General features: G+C 40.6%; 1 protein-coding gene across 8 annotated transcripts in view; it reads left to right on the top strand.

Annotated features, from left to right (window-relative positions):
* Positions 1–18,820: 18,820 nt before the first annotated feature.
* Positions 18,821–24,130, top strand: part of LOC137286501 (syntaxin-binding protein 5-like) — a 125,206-nt gene continuing 119,896 nt past the window's right edge. For 7 of the 8 annotated variants that reach the window (XM_067818409.1, XM_067818415.1, XM_067818414.1 and 4 more), the window contains exons 1-2: positions 18,886–19,312; positions 19,418–19,515. In XM_067818409.1, coding sequence (XP_067674510.1) covers positions 19,160–19,312; positions 19,418–19,515 — 251 coding nt within the window. In that variant the 5' untranslated portion in view covers positions 18,886–19,159. Of the gene's footprint in view, positions 19,313–19,417; positions 19,516–24,130 lie in introns of all 8 variants that reach the window. The other variant, XM_067818408.1, reaches the window with a different exon arrangement.

The raw sequence follows: 24,130 nt of genomic DNA, 5'->3' as shown, positions 1-24,130 counted from the left end.
GTTACTCCACGTCTGGCTGGCAGGAATGACGTATTCCTGGAACACTCATTTCCACTGGAGATAGGCACTGGCAGATGTCGCTGATACCAGCATATACATTTCGACATTTTGCACGGGCAGTTGTATCGACAGTTGTTGTCTCTTCCATGCGACTGTCTTTTCATGATGCTGTAAAATAGATCGAAACCAAGGTTATCACACCCCTGCATGCTAAAGGGGCGCTACTCTGCAAGAAATGAAGTGCTGACCACTGGGGCACGCATTAAGAGTACCACGTGTATTCTTAAAGCACTTTATGTCATCTTTATGTAGATCACAGAAGTTAGTTGGTTGGTTGGTTGTTATTTAATGCCGCATCAATCAATGACGTCAGCATGGAATAATGGACTGGATTAGATTAAAACATCCCACAAAAGCCAACAGATACGAGGCGACGATATAAGTTGCTATTTAATTACATCACTTGAAAGGTTTAAAAAAGCCATGAGTCACCACGTGGAACACATCTTACCCATTCCAGTCACGAATGAAGTTCCGACCAGTAACTTATTTTCAGAAATGGGTTTCACACATTGTACCCATGTGGGGAATCGAACCTGGGTGTTCGGTGTGACGAGCGAAGACTTTAACCACAAGGCTACACCACCGCGTCGAGGTGAAGTGAGTAATCAGTTGATGTTTTACAGCTTTTTAGTTGTTTTAGTTGTTGTGACGTCGCACTCATCAACATCCCCGATATGGCGGAGGTCTGTAAATAACCGGGAATGGACCAGGCAGTCTAGTGACAAGCACGACCATCGATGAACGTAATTGGTATGTCAAGCAAATCGCCAAGCCTGACCACTCGATCCCGTTAGTGGCCTTTTGGAGCAAGCATGGGCTGCTGAACGCCTGTTCTAACCCGGATCTTTAAAGGTTATTTACAAACTATCATACAAGTACACAGGTGTGAGTGAGTGAGTGAGTTTAGATTTAGAGTCACATCAGCAATAATTCAGGTTCAAATACGGAAAACTGTACTTTGGTTGTTTTTAAGGTACCCAGGTTCACCAGGAGCACCTAGTTCATTACAAGAGAGGGGAAATAATGTATACTGACATTATTTGTCTTTTTTCAATTGTCATGAAGGGTTGGTTGACGCTTGCAAGCATGGAAGACCTTTAGAACCGGTGACTATCTCCAAGGGTGCACGGAACTGTGATGATAGAATCGCTTGACAAATGAAGGTGCAAAGAGCATAGAGCCAGGGCGCTGAAGTACCAAATTCCAAATGTGTAAAAGAAAAAATACATACATACATACATACATACATACATACATACATACATACATACATACATACATACATACATACATACATACATACATACATACATACATACATACATACATACATACATACATACATACATACATACATACATACATACATACATACATACATACTGGTATTCTCCCGTGACACTGTGTTCTACAACACGGCTCAACACATTACCCAAGTACTCTCTCCTTTAGGCAAATCTGCTAACTCATTCATCAAGGACTCTGCCGATTTCTGCAGCAAAATCCGCGATATAACTAAACCTGGTCCCATTGTCAGTTATGATGTTGTTGATCTCTTCACGAGTATACCAAAAGAAGAACCCCTTTCAGCACTACAACACCGAATCGACAACCTCCAACAACCCCTCAACACTAACCTCTCAACCGACTCATTCTTCAACCTCACCGCCTGCATCAACTCCACCTACTTTACATGGGGTGATGAGTTCTGTGAACAAATCCATGGACTTCCCATGTCCTCACCTCTATCCCCTATTCTAACTGACATTTACCCCACAGAACTAGAGGGGAAAGCACTACAAACTTCACCTGTGAAACCAACCTGCTGGTATACGATACATTCACCGTCCTCCAGCCTGAACATGACCCCACCCAGCTCCTGATCCACCTAAACAACCAGCAACCCCGCATCAATTTCTCAATGGAGACTGAGCAGACCAACCAACTACCCTTCCTTGACGTTCATGTAACCCGCACCTCCTCCAACCGTACAGAGAACCCACCCATACGGATCAGTACATCAGCTACAACTACAATCATCCTCCCAAAGTTAAGACTGGCATCATATCTAACCTACATGATGAAATCCAACACCTGAAGACAACCTTCGTAGAACTGAACATCTCTCCAGCCCTATAGTTCACTGAACGATAGGTACTACCCTGTCACCTCCCTCTGAAAGACTCAAACCTGAGTCAGCCCCCATCAAGATCACCATCCCCTATATTGGTAAACCATCACACCAAATCAGCCGAGTCCTGAAACAAGCAGGCATGGATACCACTTTCACATCATCATCCAGTCTCAACAACCTCCTCCATGCCAACGGAAGAAAACCAAAATGTCAACAACAAAAACCCGAAATGTGTGATTTACAAAATTAACTGTGATTGTGGACAGAGCTATGTAGGCAAAACATCTCGACCGATCAACACCCGTGTGAAAGAACACCAGATATCAGTCACAAAGTCCGACAGCAAATCAGCCATCGCTGATCACATACGGTCTAACCCCAATCACCTCAATAACTGGGCTGACATCACCATCCTGGCCCACAACCGAAAGGACTTCACCAAACGCAAACTCACTCAAGCCATTCATATCAAACGTGAAAAGCCTACCATCAACCGAGGTCAAGGATCCCATCAGCTTATGATGCACTCCTCCAAGCCCAATCAACTGTATAAACTCTCTGCCTTGTTAAACGATCCCTTACATTTGTTCATCGCCGGCTTCTACTCCCTCCCCTATTGTCTACCCAGTGGCTTCATCACCTCAGTCCCCACCCTGTTGTGTTAATTACCTTGTTATCCTGTTGTCATACCCGTGAAGGTCCCGGGGTAGAATAGGCCTTCAGCAACCCATGCTTGCCATAAAAGGCGACTATGCTTGTCGTAAGAGGCGACTAACGGGATCGGGTGGTCAGGCTTACTGACTTGGTTGGCACATGTCATCGGCTCCCAATTCCGCAGATCGATGCTCATGTTGTTGATCACTGGATTGTCTGGTCCAGACTCGATTATTTACAGACCGCCGCCATATGGCTGGAATATTGCCGAGTGCAGCGTAAAACTAAACTCACTCCCTCTGTTAGCCTCACTATATATACTTTGCAACCACTGTGTGTTTCATTCCTGTTTGAAAACGGCGCAAGAATCTGTACCGAAACGTCGCACTATCGTAATAAAGAAGTTGTTATCCATAAAGTTTGTCAATCTCGGAATCCTATTGCATCAAGTTGGACGTCGCATGAGGCGAGGCTGGGAGTCAGGGAGTCAGGGAGTCGGTTTACCACCCACACCTTTGATCTATTTGTTTAATGTCACGATTTTCCTCATGATAGAAAAGAACGTTCCCGTCAATTACAAGCTTGTCATAATTGAGGGAAAGCCACCCTGCCTTCATCTCTCGCAGTGAAACAACTGTGATCCCGTATTGCGAACTCTCTGAGTAAAGTCCTCTGACACTTTTTAGTCCCTTCATGGCACTTTTTGGCAGCGTCAAAAACATCACATTTGTCTTTGAAAAAAGTAAACCTTACAACAAGAGGCTTGGACTTTTATTTGGAAAATAATGTATGTGCTCTCGCAATGTGTAGTGAAGAAGCACGTTCCATGTTGTGTGATGTTGCCATAAAATCTCTCACACACTTCTCGCTCTCCTGCCAAGTTTCTCCCCCTTTGTCCGGTAAACCATGGGAAATAAGATTGGATCTGCGGGATTGTGCTTCTATCTTATTTGTTTTTAATTCTAATTCAGAACCTTCTTACGAAAGTCTAATGCTGCTACGAAAGCCTAATGCTGCTACGAAAGCCTAATGCTTCCACTTTTGTAGCACAAGATATTTTTTTCAAAGACAAATCTCGTTACTTCAATTATTTTCTCGTAACTTCGAGAAGTAACGAGATTTGTCTTTGAAAAAAATATCTTGTGCTACAAAAGTGGCAGCATTAGGCTTTCGTAGCAGCATTAGGCTTTCGTAGCTTCTTTCTGAGCGAAACATTTTCCTCTCGTAGAGATGACAGGCGCTGGTTGTAATCTAGAGCAAATCTATCGAGCCTCTCATTCAACTGTCCGTGCAGTGAGGCGAGGTGTATAGCAAAGTCATTATGAGTGGTCTGCTGTTGTTCTCCTTGTATACAATGAACAGATACATTCGGTACTGATAACCGAGTTTGCATTCGGTCCGGAAGGGACTTGTACAGCAAAAGTATTGGTGGTTTTGATTTGTTTCGAGCATTTAACTCTGAGGTGCAGATTTTCTTTAAGCGAGATTTATATTCGCGTCCCGGTGTTTATCTTGAATTTGGGCATTCTGGAGCTTGTCACGAACTAGCAATCCAAGATAGGTGTATAGGATATTTCTATCCACGCAACTAATGTCTGCTCAAGGCCCCGGACATGTTCTTCACACATTGTACCCATGGGAATCGAACCCGGGTCTTCGTCGTGACGAGCGAACGCTTTAACCACTGGGCTACCCCGTTCCCTGGGAGCCTGGAAGTGGAGTACTGTTGCCAAACACAACACTTTGGCCATAACCTCCCCCAAACTAGTGGTAGGGTAGGCCAGTTCCAGTCCGTTAACTAACATTAAACTACTATGCAACAATTACCCCTCCATCACCACCTGTCAAAGTCCGGGTTAAAACTGGCTTTCAGCAACACACCCTTGTCGTAAGTGAGTGACTTCAGGTTTCATACCTTTTTTAGCAATATTCCAACAATAAAACGGCGGTGGACACCACAAATGTTAAAACGAACGCTAGCCCATGTCTCCATTGCCGTAAGATGCGACTAACTGGATCGTGTGGTTAAGCTCGAGCTCGCTGGCTTGGTTGACACGTCATCGTATTTGCTCATGACTTTGACCACTGCATTGTCTGGTACAGATTCGATTATGTAAAGACGACCGTGGTATAGCTGGAATATTGTTCAGTAAGGCATTATAAAACTAACTAACTAACTAACTAACTAACTAACTAACTAACTAACTAACTAACTAACAGTATCCTCTCATTTTATGATGCCCTATGAACTTATTAAGCCAATTCTTGACACATTGACTGCAATCAAAATTAAGAATTCTTTGACACACAAACATTTCGAGAACAATGGTCTAGGAGTTGAAGTTGGACACACGACTGTAGACACTGGAGTAGGTGCCAGAGCAGGAGCTGATACCCCATCTTATTCCACTTTCACTATTATTTCACCCGGGACATAAAATTGATGTGAAAGGGGAACGAGTTACTTATTACCTCAAAGCAGGACACAGCCATTCCATGTACCTTTTAACAAAGACTGCTCCGCAAAAACCAGACTGACGAGCAAAAGAAAGTACACAGTTTGTTTCTTCTAATAACATAAAAAAATGAAACCACACACTGACGCTGCAATCGCTATGTGCGTGTTATATCTGTGTGCTTTATCAGCAAAATGACATTGTAACAATACACAGCGATGTAGATATGACCATTGCAGAAGGTCAAGGCCAGTTAACGCAGCGGTCGGTGAACCCAAATGCCAGCAGCAGCGACGATCCAATGATATGGCTGCTGAAGATGTCACCGTCAACATCTACTTGTGTAGGTGAATACTAGTAGCAAGCTGATAGCGATCGTCTTGGGGTGTTGTGATTCTGGAACGTCCAATTCTGCTTCGATCACATGTCTGATCTGTTATATGGAAACGGTTAAACAGCCGAATTATGGTTTGTTTTGTGCAACTCAACATCCATGCAATATGGTTTTTGGAAGCGCCCATTTGTGACATTGCTATGGCCCGTAACAGTTGCGCCGACGTCAATCTTGGCATTTGTTCGTGACAGTTTAGTCAAGTGATTGTTCAGTCTTCACGACAAACTGGTTTGATACCCTCTGTTCGAACACTGCTCGTGCATAGGACAATAATCACATTTTTTCTAAAAAATCGCGCAAAACACGTACAAATATTTTTGGTTGCATTTCGGCAAATGAAACATGATGGTTGCGTTCTATACAATCGCTGTTCTTCAATAATTTTACTCGTTAGAACGCACATTTGAGATGGCAGGAAAATTACACGTGTGTACTTTCTTTTTGCTCGTCAGTATATTATTTATGTTATTGTGTGTGTGTGTGTGTGTGTGTGTGTGTGTGTGTGTGTGTGTGTGTGTGTGTGTGTGTAATAACATAAATAATAAACTGATGTTGAGCTCGCATGGTTCTTTATCAGCGTACGGTTATTGAATTATGCAGAACTCTGGAATAGTTCCTATCCGTTGGTAAGTGCAAGAATTTCAGTGGCTTGAAAAACAGACACTGTGAGTTGTTCACTGGTAACGTGGGTACCTCAACCCATGGTCCTCTGGGGACCAGTGAACAACGTATATATGTTACCGAACACCTCAATGTTACTTTTGAACTGTTTGAAGCATGAGTAGCCGATCGTTAACTTCAGCCAACCTGCGTAAATCAAACGATTCGAATCTTGCATCTTGCTGCTTTTTCCTCGTAGTTACTGCCTCAGTAAAGTCGCCGCGATGTAATTCCCCTTCTTAATATTCAAAGGGAATACATTTGAACGTTTTGTCACACTTTTGTCTATTGGAATGCGAGGCAAATGCTTCCGTAGCCATCGCTAGACACGGCAGACACAAGAAGTAAAAACCTGTTTAGAGTTACCTCCCTTCCTACAATTTGCATTCGTAAAACATCGATAATTTCCTTATCCCATGATGCGTCATGCGTGGGGTTTATTGAAAATAATAGAAGAGCGCTCAGCCAATCAGAGAGCGTCATTTATGTGTGCGGTAAAATACTGCTAAACGTTGTCCGAACTTTTGTTTCGTTATGATAAAACAATTGATTTATAAAACGTACACAGATAAAAAGCACTGTGCTAGGATTCTTTTCATTCGGCATGTTTAAGAAAAGTGTGAGCTGAGAAAATACAGGCTGATATCTGAACAGCCTCAATGTATATGAAACGGGTTTATGTGCTATTGCATAACGTTATACGCTCAATGTTAAAAGATTCGCTATAAATGTAAAAAAAAAATGTTTATTCCCTCAAACGAGGACAATAGAATACACGTACCTTTACATAAGATGTTACAGATGAATGTATATTTTAAAGAAGATTGTATATTTCACTAATGCTACATGGCGATCCCGTTCGTCGCCTCTTACGGACAAGCATGTCGTAAGCTTTTGATATAGTATAGTGTTAATAATACGGTCTGTACACAATTCTACAGAAAGACAAAATACCCTTAGATGGCCATGGGTGTTCCCACATTAAATACACAACTTTTACACCATTGTAATATTCCGAGATTCTTGTATTACCCCATTTGACATGTATATTCCATTAATACATACAAAACTGCCCTGCAAAATGTGCAAGCCAATCGGGCCAGCAATGTCTGAAGGTTGTTAGCCCATAAAATAATTGACTGGCCCGAATGATGAAACTAAATAAAGTACTATCAAAGACAAATGAGACAACACATGTCTGAATTTCTTAAATCTATTGCATAAGCTATAATAACTTAACTCATCATTTAGTTCAAAATATGCTAAACATTTTTATCAGGCCATAGTTTTGTATGATTTAAAAACTGTATTATAACATGACAAGTCTAAAAGAGTGATATTTTTACAAACTGACCAAATGAACATTCACTAGCAAGTCGGGCCAGTGACTGTGTAGATTTACTGGCCCCCATTGGATTTTTCTATCGGGTGAGTGGGTATTTTGCATACTGGGCGGTATGGCTCCTGGCAAAGGTACCGGTAGTCTCATTCGTGATCTTTTTTAACACTCCATGAATGTACTAGTGCCATATTTATACCATATTAGTACCATATAAGTACCATATTAGTACCACAGTTCTTTGACACTGGTCATGGACTTCGTCTTGACAGGAGAAGAGGAACTGGCTCCCACATTCATTGGTCTTCCTCGTCTTTCCGAGTCTTTGACAGCCTTTCCCTTCATTGGTGGTGACGTTCTCACATCAACAAATAATCGTGTTGTTAATGTTCACTTTTCCACCGATGTTAAGATAGGACATCCCTACTTTATTCATGCGTCACCCATGAGTCATCTATGCCTTGTGATATTTGTCTTCACACGTGCCCCCAAAGTGGATACAATATTGCCGAGTGCGGGGGTAAACGTAGGATATAAATTAACACTTTTCCGTTTGTGATAATTAACACGTTTTCAATTGTTAGTCACATTGACTGATAATAGGGAATATTAATGAATATTTGTTTCAGCTACAGGTGCGACACTAGCATTAAAATGTGTAACTGTAAGGGTCACAGGTTTAGACTGTGACCCAACAAACAAACAAACAAACAAACCTACAAACAAACAAACACCAATTTGTAGGTTGGAAAGACTATTTCTTTTCTTTCAACAACCTCTAGAGTATAGTGAGTGAGTAAGGATTTACGCCGATCCATTGATTTTATTTGGCATTTCGTTAATCTCTATCAAACACTCATACCAAACTTTTCCCTATTTGAAAGTTCACTATAACACGTGAGGCCGATAGCCCATATCAGGCTCTTTGATAATGAGGTAGCGCTTCCGTAGATATGAAGGAAATGCACTTCATCAACTATCACTGTGCTCTAATACTACTTCAACAACTACCACTGTGCTCTAACTGCTTCAACAACTACAACTCTTGCTCTACTACTACTTCAACGACTACAACTTCTGCTGTAACACTGCTAACGTCTTCCACAGTGCTCTAATACTGCTTCAACAACTATGACTGTGCTCTAATACAACTTCAACAACTATCACTGTGCTCTAATACTGCTTCAACAACTATCACTATGCTCTAACACTGCTTCAACAACTATCACTGTGCTCTAACTACTTCAACAACTATCACTGTGCTCTAATACTGCTTCAACAACTACCACTGTGCTCTAACACTGCTTCAACAACTACAACTCTTGCTCTACTACTACTTCAACGACTACAACTTCTGCTGTAACACTGCTAACGTCTTCCACAGTGCTCTAATACTGCTTCAACAACTATGACTGTGCTCTAATACAACTTCAACAACTATCACTGTGCTCTAATACTGCTTCAACAACTATCACTATGCTCTAACACTGCTTCAACAACTATCACTGTGCTCTAACTACTTCAACAACTATCACTGTGCTCTAATACTGCTTCAACAACTATCACTGTGCTCTAACACTGCTTCAACAACTATCACTGTGCTCTAACACTGCTTCAACAACTATCACTGTGCTCTAACTACTTCAACGACTACAACTGCTGCTCTAATACTTCAACAACTATCACTGTGCTCTAATACTGCTTCAACAACTATCACTGTGCTCTAACACTGCTTCAACAACTATCGCTGTGCTCTAACTACTTCAACGACTACAACTGCTGCTCTAATACTTCAACAACTATCACTGTGTTCTAATACTACTTCAACGACTACCAGTGCTGCTTTAATACTGCTTCGACTGATGCGGCTGTACAATATCAACGACGACTAGTGCTTCGACTATCCTACATCTACGGCCTGTACAACAACAACTACTGCTACTGCTGCTACTGCTACTGCTACTGCTACTGCTACTGCTACACTACAGATTTGAGTACGGCGACAACTACCATTTTTCTTCTTCCATAGTAACCTTCAGAACTGCACCCGCCCTTCATGCAAGGATACATTTGCATGGTTTTCGAATGGTGGTTTGGTAGCATCAGTGATGACCAGCTTAAATAGTTTTATCCGAACATAAGGTTGCACAGTGTTTTCAGTGTAGCTAACTTTTCTTACCACATACAAAATTGTCGCTTTCTAATTGGATGAGCGCTCTTCTATCCACTTACATTTTCTATCCACTCCTCCCTGGAAATGAAAAACTTATTTGGTACTTCGTGGTGGTAAGTCATTATCTCGAATATCATTGAATCATGTATGGTGAAATTGCAAATGCAAATAAATGGAAGGGAGATAACTCTAAATGTGTTTTTCTTGTCTGCAAAATCTAGCGATTCTGCAAACAGTTTTGTGCCCATGCTTCAAACTAACACTGAGGTGTTCGGTAAGATAAATACCAACATCCACAGTGCCAATCCAAATGCACACCAACATCTACCCCGTCAACACACACACACGCACGCACACACTCACAAACATGCACACACACACATTTTCACAAACGCCCACATGCACACCTACATGCAGACACACAGATACGAACCACCAACACTCCAACATTGCATCACAACAAAGATAATCTGTTGTAACCAGGGGTATTGAGGACCGGATCCTCCATATTGGATTCATGACGTCATCAACACCTGGACACCTGGTGTGTGTATTTTTAGACCATGAGTCACTCCTCTCTATTGTATATGGAGATCTATTATATCAACACCCGGTGTGTTTATTTTTAGACTTTCAGTCATTGTCTCAGGCCTACATTGTGATCTTTAGTGCCATCGCTTGGTGTGCCTGTATTTAGAACACGATATACCTCCACACATCGGTGCAAACAACATCTAAGGAAGAACAACTTACCTCATGACATCTATAAGAAATTCCTCAACATTGCATCACAACAAAGATAATCCAATATTGAAAACCTAAACCCCTCAAGAGGTATAACACTATCCACTACTATCCGTTGTCACAGGTATATCTCACAGTCGTATGCCAACTGTCCACTTGACTCATCCCAGCTTCAACGAACGCCAAAATACACCAATATAATGAGATAATTTAATGAACACACACACACAGAAACATCGTTAAGGGGATTTTGACCCCGAAATCAAAGCCCATCCTCATCAATACAGAATCAGATTTGCAAAAAAGTGAAGTGTTAAATCATCTATCGATCTCGGAGTTAGTAATACCGCCCAAACTGAGGACCAAAGCATCCTTGAAGTCTCTTCTTTCGCCCCTGTCTTCCCCCTTGAACCGATAACATATGAAAACAGTAGTGAAGCGTGTAGTCGCATCCTATAACACAATCAACCCAGTCGAACATTGATTACAGTCAGTTGCCGGAAACTAGCATCCGAGATAGTTTGAGGCCCTGGTTTCTGAAAATCTTCGGCTTCTCACGTTTTAGTGGATTATTTGTTGATCAACTAGAACCGTTTATTGAAGGATGCTAAACGAAGGTTATGGCGTTTTGGAACAGATATTGGGATACTGGGCAGCTGATTGTATATGACGAGCAGGGCTTGTTTGATTCGAAAAATGTGATCAAACGTGAAATATTCAGCGGCTCTGTCGAGTGTTTATTTGACAGGGAGATGATCTGTATGGGTTGTAAATTTGGTATTCCATTATCGGTATTGTGTTACCACACTCATCCCGCCATCCCCTCCATCTTCACAAACAGCCATCAATATATCCAGCATCCTGCTCACATTTCCACATTTTTGGCATCCATGTCTTGTATTCTTTGTATATCTTGTAATCCCTCACATCACAGCATTTTGGTATCCTCGCATCTTGAAATATTTCATTGTTAAAAAGGTAAAAGATCTTTTCAACCAAGTTAATTATCATATATTTATTGAGCATTTAAAGAAATTGAACCGATCGATAAATTTTGATTGATATAATTTGTAGATAGATATTTTAAATGATTTGAAGTTTGAATTAGAAATTTAGATTGTTAGTGGTTGTACCCTTAACAGGTTTTTGGGCTCCTAAATGTACGTAAGTCCCAAAACTTTGAAAGTAAAATTGAATCATACCAGGATTTTTAAAACCGCACTACTAGTATTGTTGTTCTGTTAAAGTTTAACCAAATATTTCCGACCATCGCCAGAGGCTGAAGGGATGGTGTAAATCCAGCTAGGGCCCATGCAGGTAGCATACGTACTTTAAGTTCCCATGGTCCCTAGTATATGGTGATCTATATTCAGGTTTTGTCGATCTATAGCCTGGTTGTAGATTGTATCGTCTTCTGTGGTCAACACAGACCACTCCCACACAGAACATCAACACATCACAAGATTGTCAACATCCCGACAGTCCAACACTTCACGGCATTGCCAACATCCTCACTTTCTAACACTGTACATCAACACTTCACAACATCGTCAACATCCCGACAGTCCAATTCTTCACGGCATTGCCAACATCCTCACTTTTTAACACAGTACATCAACACTTCACAACATCGCCAGCATCCCGACAGTTCAATTCTTCACGGCATTGCAAACATCTCATCCCAACATTCATGTAGCCCACAATTCCCGCTACACATCCCCAGAATCTACACGTCCCCACAATCTCGACACGACCATCGTTCTTCAGTGACGAGGCCATATACACGTTCTGTCTGATTCCTATACAAATACTTAAACGCTTGGTGTGGGAAGGGTCCAAATGTTCTACCACGACACCCCACCCTACCCTACCTGAATGCCCGTAATATTAATCCCTGAAATCTAATTTGAAAGAAACTGTTACATATATTTTTCACCTCGGAGGTTAACATTTCAATATCTTAACCTTGTTTTAAATTCAAAAGAAATGACTGTAAGATTTATGTCTAAATCCTTAAAGAAAATGAAACCTTTTAAACATGAGAGAAGAACACATTACATTGTTTAATCTATTGGTCTCTTGATCATAACGTGTCCGGGTATTGAGGTGGGTACCAACTGATTACCCACCTACCTCGGGTATCCGGGTTACCCGTCCCAGCCCTATTGTTGGAAATAACAGAACTGGACAGTATTTAAGATATCGCAATTACCTTTTTGGTTTACGTACCATATAAATACTTACTCCACCACTCGCCCATTCAGATTTACTCGCCCTACTCGCCCACTTAACAGCTCCTTCAAACTATAATCTCCTTACTAGGCCACTCAACCACTCATCCACCTACCAACTCTCTCAGCCACTCATTTCACATACCAACTCGCTCAAACACTCATTCCACCTACCAACTCTCTCAAACACTCATTCCACCTACCAACTCTCTCAAACACTCATTCCACCTACAAACTCTCTCAACCACTCATTCCACATACCAACTCTCTCAGCCACTCATTCCACATACCAACTCTCTCAACCACTCATTCCACATACCAACTCACACAAACACTCATTCCACATACCAATTCACACAAACCTTCATCCCCATACCAACTCACTCAAACACTCATTCCACCTACCAACTCACTCAAACACTCATTCCACCTACAAACTCACTCAAACACTCATTCCACCTACAAACTCTCTCAACCACTCATTCCACCTACCAACTCTCTCAAACACTCATTCCACCTACCAACTCTCTCAACCACTCATTCCACATACCAATTCACACAACCACTCATTCCACCTACCAACTCACACAAACCCTGATCCACCTACCAACTCACTCCAACACTCATTCCACTCACCAACTCACACAAACACTAATTCCACCTACCAACTCCCTCAACCACTCATTCCACCTACCAACTCCCTCAACCACTCATTTCACATACCAACTCACTCAACCACTCATCCACCAACCAACTCTCTCAAACATTCATCCACCTACCAACTCACTTAAACACTCATCACCTACCAACTCTCACAACCACTCATTCCACCTACAAACTCTCTCCACCACTCATCCACCAACCAAATCTCTCAACCACTCATTCACCTACCAACTCTCTCAACCACTCACCCACCTACCAACTCACTCCACCACTCATTCCACCTACCAACTCAAACACCCATCCATCTCTGTATCTCATTGTAACCACGTGGTCCAAAATCAGTGACGATGTTTTCGAAAGCGAAATGGATATTTCTTGAAAAGAGTACTCTACTATTTTTGTCGTCATCAGGTGTAAAATACCTGTAATATCGCCGAGTTGGTATGTGTTCATTTGAAGATATTAACAGGAACGCAGCTATGTTCAATAATTAATCTTTATCGCGATTCTATTTCAGGAGGCGAAGAATATACGGCTTTAATAGAGGCGTGATTCAAGTGTTCACATGGTTTAAAAATAAACTGTGAAAAGGGGTCTTGTGGTGGCACGAGAACGTATCAAGCGATCTCTGAACGATGTCGTGGCGTTTTGATTGTGCTGTAGGATGGCGATTTTTTGCCATCATTATGGTTGCGTTGTCACTCTGCCTTGCAATGCCATGTTGTGTAGGTATATGATAGCGGTGCTGCTCGATGTTATAGATATATGGTGGCGCTACTGTCTCCATGCTGAGGCATTGTTGTGACGATATTGTGGCTCTTCTGTCCCCATGGTGAAGCACTGTTGTGGTGATGTGGCACTGTCGTCAGGACGTTGAAGCACTGTTGTGGCGATACACATTTTGACAAAGCATAACGAACATACATTTTCAGTTAGTGAGTGAGAGACTTTAGTTTTATGCCGCTTTTAGCAATATGTCAGCAATAACACGACAGGGGACACCAGAAATGGGTCTCATACACAGTACCCATGTGGGAAATCGAACCCGGGTCTTCGGCGTGACGAACGAACGCTTTAACCACTAGGCTACCCAACAACCCTGCCACATTTTAGGGGATCAAAAAGTATTTCGCGTGCACATTTTAAGTGGATCACAAAGTATAACTTGTGCATTTTAAGGGGGTCAAAAAGCATAGCCCTTACATATTCCGGAAGTCATAAACATTGGACACACACAGACACGCAAGGAGCCGTCAGACTCACAACACTATTACGTGTCTGTCATGATTTGGTGAAATCACTAATTACGGTATGTCTTTGCTGCTCCGTGCTTGTCCACAGAACGCCAAGACCCAGACAGTCTGCATATATACAGAATTGCTATATGACAATATAATACACCATGGATAATGAGCCGGGAATTTGTGAGGTTCATTAGGTGAGCATGTTGTTTTCAGTCTGACCTCCTAACAGCGACAAGATTGGACCCGAGGAAGGTGGACGGATTTCCCCTTCCTCAGATGCCAATGATGGATCGATCATGCACTGAGAGTGAATAAAGCGTACTGGGAGAGCGGTGGTTAGGGTGGGGGAAGGGAAAGGGGCAGGGTTGTTGGCGACTAAATCTGTTGTATATATCTTGTATATTACTCAATGATGGTGATGAAGAGGCTGTTTGATGTACGCTGAATATCACTTTGTAGGTATCTGTAATTCCAATGTTACACAAGGAATCGCCTTAATGTTGGCGATGATAGAGCGGATTTGTAGAGGATGCAGCAAGTGACGATATGACGATGAAGACGACGACAACGATGATGATGATGATGACGACGATGATGATGATGACGATGATGACTTAGTATCAATATGTGAATGAAGGAGTCCATGACATGCCGAAGCTATTCGCGCAATGCATGAGAGCAGTGATACTACTGGTGATATGTAAACAACAAAGTCATGAATAATTATGATGATGAATGTGGTGATGATGATGATGATGATGAATATGATTATGATGAATATGAATATGATGATGAATATGTTGTTGATGATGATGATAATATCTCATGAAATAACATTATAGACCATTCACATCCAATATAGTGTGTCACATATTTTATATCAAGCATGTATTACCAAATGTCTGCAACAGCAACACCTCCAGCAGCAACACCATCACCACCAGCATCAGCATCAGCAACAGCAACAGCAACAGCAACACCACCAACACCAACAACATCAGCAACAGCAACACCTCCAGCAGCAACACCATCACCACCAGCAGCAGCATCAGCAACACCACCAACACCAACAACATCAGCAACAGCAACACCACCAACAGCAGCCACAACACCAACAACAGCGGCAACAACATCAACAGAAACAACAGCAGCAACACCACCAACACCAACACCAACAACATCAGCAACAGCAACACCACCAACACCAACAACAGCGGCAACAACATCAACAGAAACAACAGCAGCAACACCACCAACAGCTTGCATAAATTTCTCGGGGCCGGATCTTGGGGGTTTCTTGTCATGAAATAGGTGACTGAATAATCCCTAATTATAATAATGATAGTTTCCTTGGCCTGTATACCCGTGAAGGTCCAGGGGTAGAATAGGCTTCACCAACCCATGCTTGCCATAAAAGGCGACTATGCTTGTCGTAGGAGGCGACTAACGGGATCGGGTGGTCAGGCATACTGACTTGGTTGGCACATGCCATCGGTTCCCAATTGTGCAGGTCGATGCTCATGTTGTTGATCAGCGGATTGTCTGGTCCAGACTCGATTATTTACAGACCGCCACCATGTAGGTGTAATATTGCCGAATGCAGGGTAAAACTAAACTCGCTCACTCACTCCTTGGCCTGTATCCATCACAAAATTTCCAAGGCGTTAGTAAGTGAGCTTAGCAATATTCCGCAATGTTGTCGCAGAGAACACCAGAAATGGGCTTCATACAGTGTTCCCTTGTGGAGAATCGAACCCGGTTCTTCGGTGTGAAAGCTTAAACCACTAGGATACCCCATCGCTGCGCTTTCAAAAGAAATTGATACGGTAGTTAAAAGGCAAGCAATATTGATGATGGTTTAGTTAACGTTATTCGACCTGGCCAGCTGTATTTGCACAGAGTAAACAACGCAAAATAATGGAATAAAACAGCACACCCAATACCATTTGGTTATGAATGCATGAGGGCATAATTTTTAATGATCCCGCAAATATGCAACGCCTGAGTTGAGGTGCACGCTTCTCCTCCTTCGGTTATCTCCCTTTGACCAGCTTCAGGTGGCCTTTTTGCGCGTTGCAGTGATTTTGATATTTCGCCAACAGCAGAAGGAAGCTGCACTCGTTAAATTTACCTTTCGCATTTACCCAAAGAAAAACGATGTGCAATCATTCGGTCGTTTGAATTACTGTATTTCATTTGATACAAGTTTGAGATAAATTTAACTCAACAAAGGTCAGTGTTGACAGACGGTTGGGAAAATATCTGTGAGTTAGATCACTGGCTTAAGCATATGAAAAATTTAAGATGTACAATATTAATCAATAACTTGATATAATCATCATTAAAGTGATTCTTTTCTTGAGCGACGTATCCACAAACAGCACTCTCGTTTGTATTTGCTCCAGAAACAGAGGATTTGAATAACCTCTAACCCGTGAAAATCCCGGTTAGAATTGATCTACAATAGCCTAACCCATACTTGTCGAAAGAGGTGGCTAACGGGATCGGGTGGCCAGGCACATGTCATCGTATCCCATTTGAGGAGATCGATGCTTATGGTGTTGATCACTATATTTGGCCCAGACTCGAATGTTTACAGACCGTCGCAATGTATCTAAATGCGACGTAAAACTGAACTCACTCATTGAATATGCTTCAAACAGAGATCCACTGTTAAGCTCGACTCGTGCACAAAAAGTCTGCTTACATGACGAACACTAGACTCACTGTTAGTTTCTGTAAAATAATCCAAAAACAAACCCACACACACACACACACACACACACACACACACACACACACACACACACACACAAGCAAATCAAAACGAAACAAAACAAACAAAACAAAACAAACAAAAATAAAACAAAAAACAACAACAAAAACACCAAAAAGATGCCGGCAGATTCAGAGAAAAGTTTAGAATTGCTTAATTGCCACTGTTCACCCAGCAGTAAATGGGTACCCGGTGTGATAAAATGACAGTTCGTGGTTGTTATTGGTGGTGTGTGATTAAAGAGCTGAGGTCACGAATCAGTTGACAGTGTTTGTCAGCCTAACTCCTGGATGTTTCTACTATTTCAGTTCTGTCCAACAACGAAGCATATGGGAGATAGATGGTCTCACCTTTGGCAAGGGAATTTGTGAATAATTGCCTCTGTTCACTCAGCAGAAAATGGGTACCCGGTGGGAAAAACTCATGAGGCTTTGGGTATCCAGGGTAAAAATAATCGGATAGGGTGCTTCGATCATGCATTGTGCAGGGAGTGATCGATGCGCATGGTAAATTAATTGACTATTATTACCATTATTTCAGCTATATATGGCACTCGTGAAGGTCTCGGGGTAGAATAGGCCTTCAGCAACCCATGCTTGCCATAAAAGGCAACTATAACGGAATCGGGTGGTCAGGCTTGGTCTGACTTGGCTGACACATGTCATCGGTTCCCAACTGCGCAGATCGATGTTCACGTTGTTGATCACTGGATTGTCTGGTCCAGACCCGATTATTTACAGACAGCCTCCATATATCTGGAATATTACTGTGTGGCGTTAAACAAAACAAAAATACCTAACAGAAACTGACTCTTAATAGAAGACAAGCAAATACTGGCGGGACTGCGTGTAAAACGCGCGTCATTGAAACAAACAACCAATAAAAAAAAATATTTGTACGGGAACTTATATGATACGGGTTGTCTTTGCAGAGTATTATAATATTTTAGAAAACTGCCTAAAACAAATAAAGTGAAACTGGACTTGACGTTTTTCGCGTGATTGTTGTACTTAGGATCCATGTAGAAACAAAATACATAGCATCGTGATTCAATCACCACTATCCCCAATAACGTTATAGACTAATTACCGATTCATTGGGAAATTATCGGAATATATTGTGAGAAAATGGCGAAAATAAACTCCTTAATGTAAAATATTCCCCTAATTTGGAAGATATTAGCATTAAGTAAGAAAGTTAAGATTCAATATACGCGCAAAGAAAAAAAATAGCAATTACGCCAGATACAATTGATTGATCGGTTCCCCAGTGTTGGAACGAGAATATTGCAAGCCCCGAATCTTGGCAGAAACACAGTGAGAGCTCATGTAAAATTTCACTCGCTTGCCTTGCTGTCATCGCCCTGGCTGATATACAGTAGGGACAGGTCTGGCTGAATCTGTTTTCAAAATACTCGTCCTCAAAATGTGAAAAGTGATTTTCCGTCGTCTGCTGTTTTTGTCTTGGAATAATCTATGTGCGAGTCGACATCACCAACGCAGCTCTTTCCGTGTAGACGATTGCTGGGTTTACATCCGGGCTTCCACAGCCGTGTCAGGATATATTGAGGCTAGCAGTAGCCTAGAAATGGCGATTTGGAGGGTGGAAATTCGTAAACATGAGGATATATGACGATTATTACAAATATGTCGACAGTTAAAGGAAAACGATTTACCTTGAAGGGTGTGCTTGACGGGCTTAGATCGTCCGTGAGCACACCCCCGAAGGCTGAAATGGAGATAGAGGAATCACTACGATCCGAGCATTTTCAAGTCTGCAAGGTGGGTCTCGTACTGTTGAAATCGATTGAGTATTTTTAATTTCGCGGACGTGCATTTGAGAATAATCTCAGATATGGTATGTCACGATGCTGTTTTATTTTGCAGACTGTTAGACACGGTTTCCCATTCCAACCAACTGCCGTTGCGTTTGATCCTGTTCAACATATTTTAGCAATCGGGACAAAATCTGGGTCACTGCGAATGTATCCTTTGAATATTCGTTTGTTGTCAATGTATTTTTGACTAATTCACGTTTCAGCGTTATATATTTACATGTCAGTTACACATTGTGTCAAAGTATGGGCACATTCACACACTAGTTTGATCTGATCCACTCAAAATCTACGTTGTTTTGACATTTTTCGTGGATAATTGTCGAGCAGACTGCCATTTCGCCTCTACGATATGACAAGTAGGCTTGTCATGTCATGGAGTTGTTATGAAACGAAATCGGATTTTAGGGGGAGGGGCTGCGGTGGTGTATTTCGGTAAATAAGTATACGGCGTCAAACTATATCATCCGAGAGCTTTAATTTATTACACTGTTGGAAATAAACACATCTATGACATCATCAAATATGCATAAATCTTAGAGAAAATGAACACATATATACGAGTCACAGTCATATAATCATATCACACTATTAACAGCTTTGTGTGACATCTGTTTCAAATGGACAAAATCACTGCCCTTACACTCTGGTTATGAGATTCTATCTAAAATGTAATGTGTTTTTAATCAATGCATTTGCTGGAAAGAAGGCTATATCAGTTTGTTTACACATTAATAATTTGTACTTTTCTGGTTATTGTTTGTTTTGATTTATCCTCTGTGAAATAACACCACCGAGATTGCATATTGAGAGCTGAATATTACTTTGGGACCAATCAAGGAATATGTAACCTTGAAACAAATTACATGGGTGTATATATATATATCTCATTTGCATAATTTTGTAATGTGATACATTTCAAGTGTCAAAATGATAATAGTGTTTGAACCATCTATTTATTCAGCATATTTGGATTTTGTTTGCTGTCCATGAACTGTGTCATTGAAAGGACATATATTTATATAAGGTATGTTAATGAATTATTATCATTGCTAAGCCTTTGAAGTCAAAAACAAAAAGTCAGTGGGGATATAATAGTCATTCTATTTAGTCTTTGTCATATATTGTTCAAGTAGATAGGCTTGTTTGAACAGCTGTCAGATGTAAATATAACGTTGATGGCAATTTGGGTACACAAAGAATTCCTAGTTGATAGTCCGTTCAATTGGATTATTTTGCTCTGTACTCAGGAATCGTGACAGTTTGTTTAGTGGGTAAATCATTTGCTTGAAGATAGTCACTGCTTCATGAAGATAGCCTTTTCGTCTGTTCTGTGAAAATTTGTCTGTTAATGAGCCAATGTCAGTTGTATTTTATGGTCAAAAGGAGATATGTCAAGTTATGTTCTATGACATACATGGTCCATTAATCATCTAATATTTTTTGTTCTTTCTATAAATTTCTCCATATCTTCTGAATTTTGTTTTTATATTTATTACAATGAAAATACTATTTCTTATTGTTAAACTAAGTGTTGAAATTTATTCATACTTCATCTGCAAGACATTTAGAAAAAGACGTCACCTTTCTAAGAGAACATAAGTATGTATTACATATGACAGTGTATGAAATAAGCCCCAAACCAGACAGACATCAGGGCCGGTAACTTCAAATGTTACCAGCCAAAAAAGAATTTAACCAGACCTGACACCATGATATCTACACAGATCTGAACAAATTACCAGACCATTGGGATGGCTAGCTGTAAATTTAGACCTGCCCATCAGAAATCTAGTCAGTCTCAGGTGGTTGGACAGGCTTTATTTCAAACATGGCATATAATCAAATTTTCAGATGCCATTTTGTAAAATCCTGTGATGATTTCTAAGTCTGAAACCATAACTTATCATAGATATAAGACATATATTATGGCATTGTGATAAGTGCCAGCAATGTCTAAGCGATTAGAGAGCTTATTATGATGAACATGGTTCTTGATATAGCATATGCAATGTTACTTGCATCTAAGATAAGAATTGCTATTCGTGGTTGAGTACAGCATGTCTTTTGATTAGTCATCGTCATCTGATCCTTGAACTATTGAGAATGAAAATGAAAAATGTACTTGAATCTACTAGCCGAATGCGATCTTAGCACTGACTTTTGTCATATTTGTGATTTATTGAGTGGACGCTACGTTTGTCATAGCACTAAAATTCATTTGGGCTAATGAAATCTGGTGACTGGTTCATTCTTAGAACAGGCTTTTGAGAAAGATGTTATTTGATGGCCCTAGGGTTCAGATTTAGAAATGACTAAACAGGGACAGTCTGTGTCACACGTTGGGCATTGGTACGCTGAGAATAATTTTTATTCCCTGGATCCCTACAATAAAGAATGAAAAGTTAAAAAAATACATTTAGGGTACAAGTATGGTTCCAAAAGTTGTGTTTACTGTTTTGGTATATACCATCAGCTTTGGAGCTTATGCACATGATGCATGACAAGCACATGTGATAAGCACATGATCCATGACAACCACATACTGCATGACAAGCACATGATCTTTGTCTTTAGAACTTGGAATTGGAGGGGAAACATGACGTTTACATGACTCACTGTGGTAGAACTTCCTTACTGAGAGTTGGCACAGGTCGCTGTGGCTAGTTACTCAGCAAGTCACAATACAATACCATGGGAAGGTTGTATGTGGAGTTTTATTTACAGATCCACCTTACCAGCATTCAGAATAGGGAAAAAATTGATTTGTTTTCAGAATGTCAGTCTGGGAAAGGAATCATTCTGTTATATACTAGTAATTATTCCAAATCATTTCAGATTTTACCCCAAAAGACTTTTCCGAAATGATTATTCAAATCATGCTAATTTTTTGTGGAAAATGTCTTTTCATTACCTATGACCAGACCTGTGAAGGACCTAGTTAGAGTAGGTCTTTAGCAACCCATGCTTGCCATAAAAGGCGATTATGCTTGTCTTAAGAGGCGACTAACAGGATCTGGTGGTCAGGCTCGCTGACTTGATTGACACATGTCATCAGTTCCCAGTTTTGCAGATAGACGCTCATGCTGTTGATCAGTGGGTTGTCTGGTCCAGACTCGATTATTTACAGACCTCCGCCATATAGCTGGAATATTGCTGAGTGCGGTGTAAAACTAAGAACTTACTCACCTATGACCATTGCCAAAAACTGGAAAATTGTTGAGGGCATCGTTGAACATGGGACTAGTAAACAAACAAACAGAACTTGGCTTTGGTTTTGGAATAGATGATAATGTTGCTTTCTGTTCTTGTGTCATGAAATATAGACAGTGTTGCTTGGTGATAACATTTACTTTGTGACTTAAAGCAAAAAAGTAAAAAGATTAAGAAGGTCTTAAGATTAAGCGCAGGGAAAACTTGTAACCCAACAAGTTCTGTTAAATTGTAAGCCCACAAATTACATTTTGATTGAAAGTACCCATCTGACTGAACTGTATGAATGCTTTGCAAATGCAGGGTTAAAATGTATCGAATACTCAAAGAAAACTTTTAGAAAGTGATGTGATTAAGTTGTGAGCAATGACTCAAGGGCTAAAAAGGCTTGCCCCAAGTTTTCATAATTACTCTTATTTAGCTTTTCCTGCTGTAGCAGCCATCAAAACTTTATCTGTGGGTTCATGGTAGTTTGAGGATCTTGTGGATAAGATTGGAAATGTGTTGTATTGATAAAATTATCTGTGTTGCTATTTTTTCTGCTTATCGAGGAATTACACAGTATTTGTTTATTGATAGTAATTACTGTCAATCACAACAGCTTGCAGAATCATGGCATTGCACCCCAGAAATGTTCTTCACTCTTTGTACCCATGTTGGGAATTGAACCTGGACTTAAATGTGACAAGCAAATACTTTGACCACTAAACTAATCCATTTGTCCTGAGCGTTAAAGTTTGCGCTGTCTTTGTAAGTTTTGCAGTGGTTTCAGAGAAGGAATTTTTAGTATCACGTTAACATTTTGATTTGCCAACTAAAAATGTTAAAGAAGACATTTTGTAACCATTGTCCTATTTTGTTCAGATGTGGTGTTTATGTGACTGCTGAAGCTAGAATGCAATTTTATAAAGAAGCAATTCATAAATAAACATTGTAAGAATCACAAGAAAAACAACCCCAATCAATAAACAGCACTGGCTTGCTACAAGCAAGGGAAGTAACTCTAAATGTGTACGCTTCCTTGCTTAAAATTAACATAGGCAATTATCATACTGCTATCAAACTGCAAATTTCTGGACATGTTGAGTCATCCATATAAATATGAGAAATAGTAACATGTGAATCAATTATTGGGGTGTGGAGGGTGTAATTTGAGATGTACAGTGAAAATGCCTAGATATGGTTTATAAACTGGCTTTAATAAGCCATGTATATTGATAAAGTAGGGTAGGGGTGTTTACAATGGCTGTTGTTTACTGTCAACAAGCTTTGACTGGGTTTTAAGATTGAGTGGTGTGAGGTATATGATTTATACATGGACAGGTTGTATAAAGCATGTTGTCTGCCTGTGTTCTGCGACTCTGGGGGTAAGATGTATTTCAGTATTACATGCTTTCATTGGAATTTATTTGGGATAGTGCATATATCTCCTCCTTTGTCATCTAATGCGGTTGATTAATTGTCACGATCAGGGTACAATTCAATAACAAATTTCCTTTTTAAGACTAGTATTATAGGTGCATGTAGATGTGATCGAAAACATTACCTCAGT

Source organism: Haliotis asinina, chromosome 6, assembly GCF_037392515.1.
Source record: "Haliotis asinina isolate JCU_RB_2024 chromosome 6, JCU_Hal_asi_v2, whole genome shotgun sequence".
In the NCBI taxonomy this organism is placed as follows: Eukaryota; Metazoa; Mollusca; class Gastropoda; order Lepetellida; family Haliotidae; genus Haliotis; species Haliotis asinina.
Note: the sequence above shows the minus strand (reverse complement) of the source record. Positions and strands in the feature narration are given on the sequence as shown.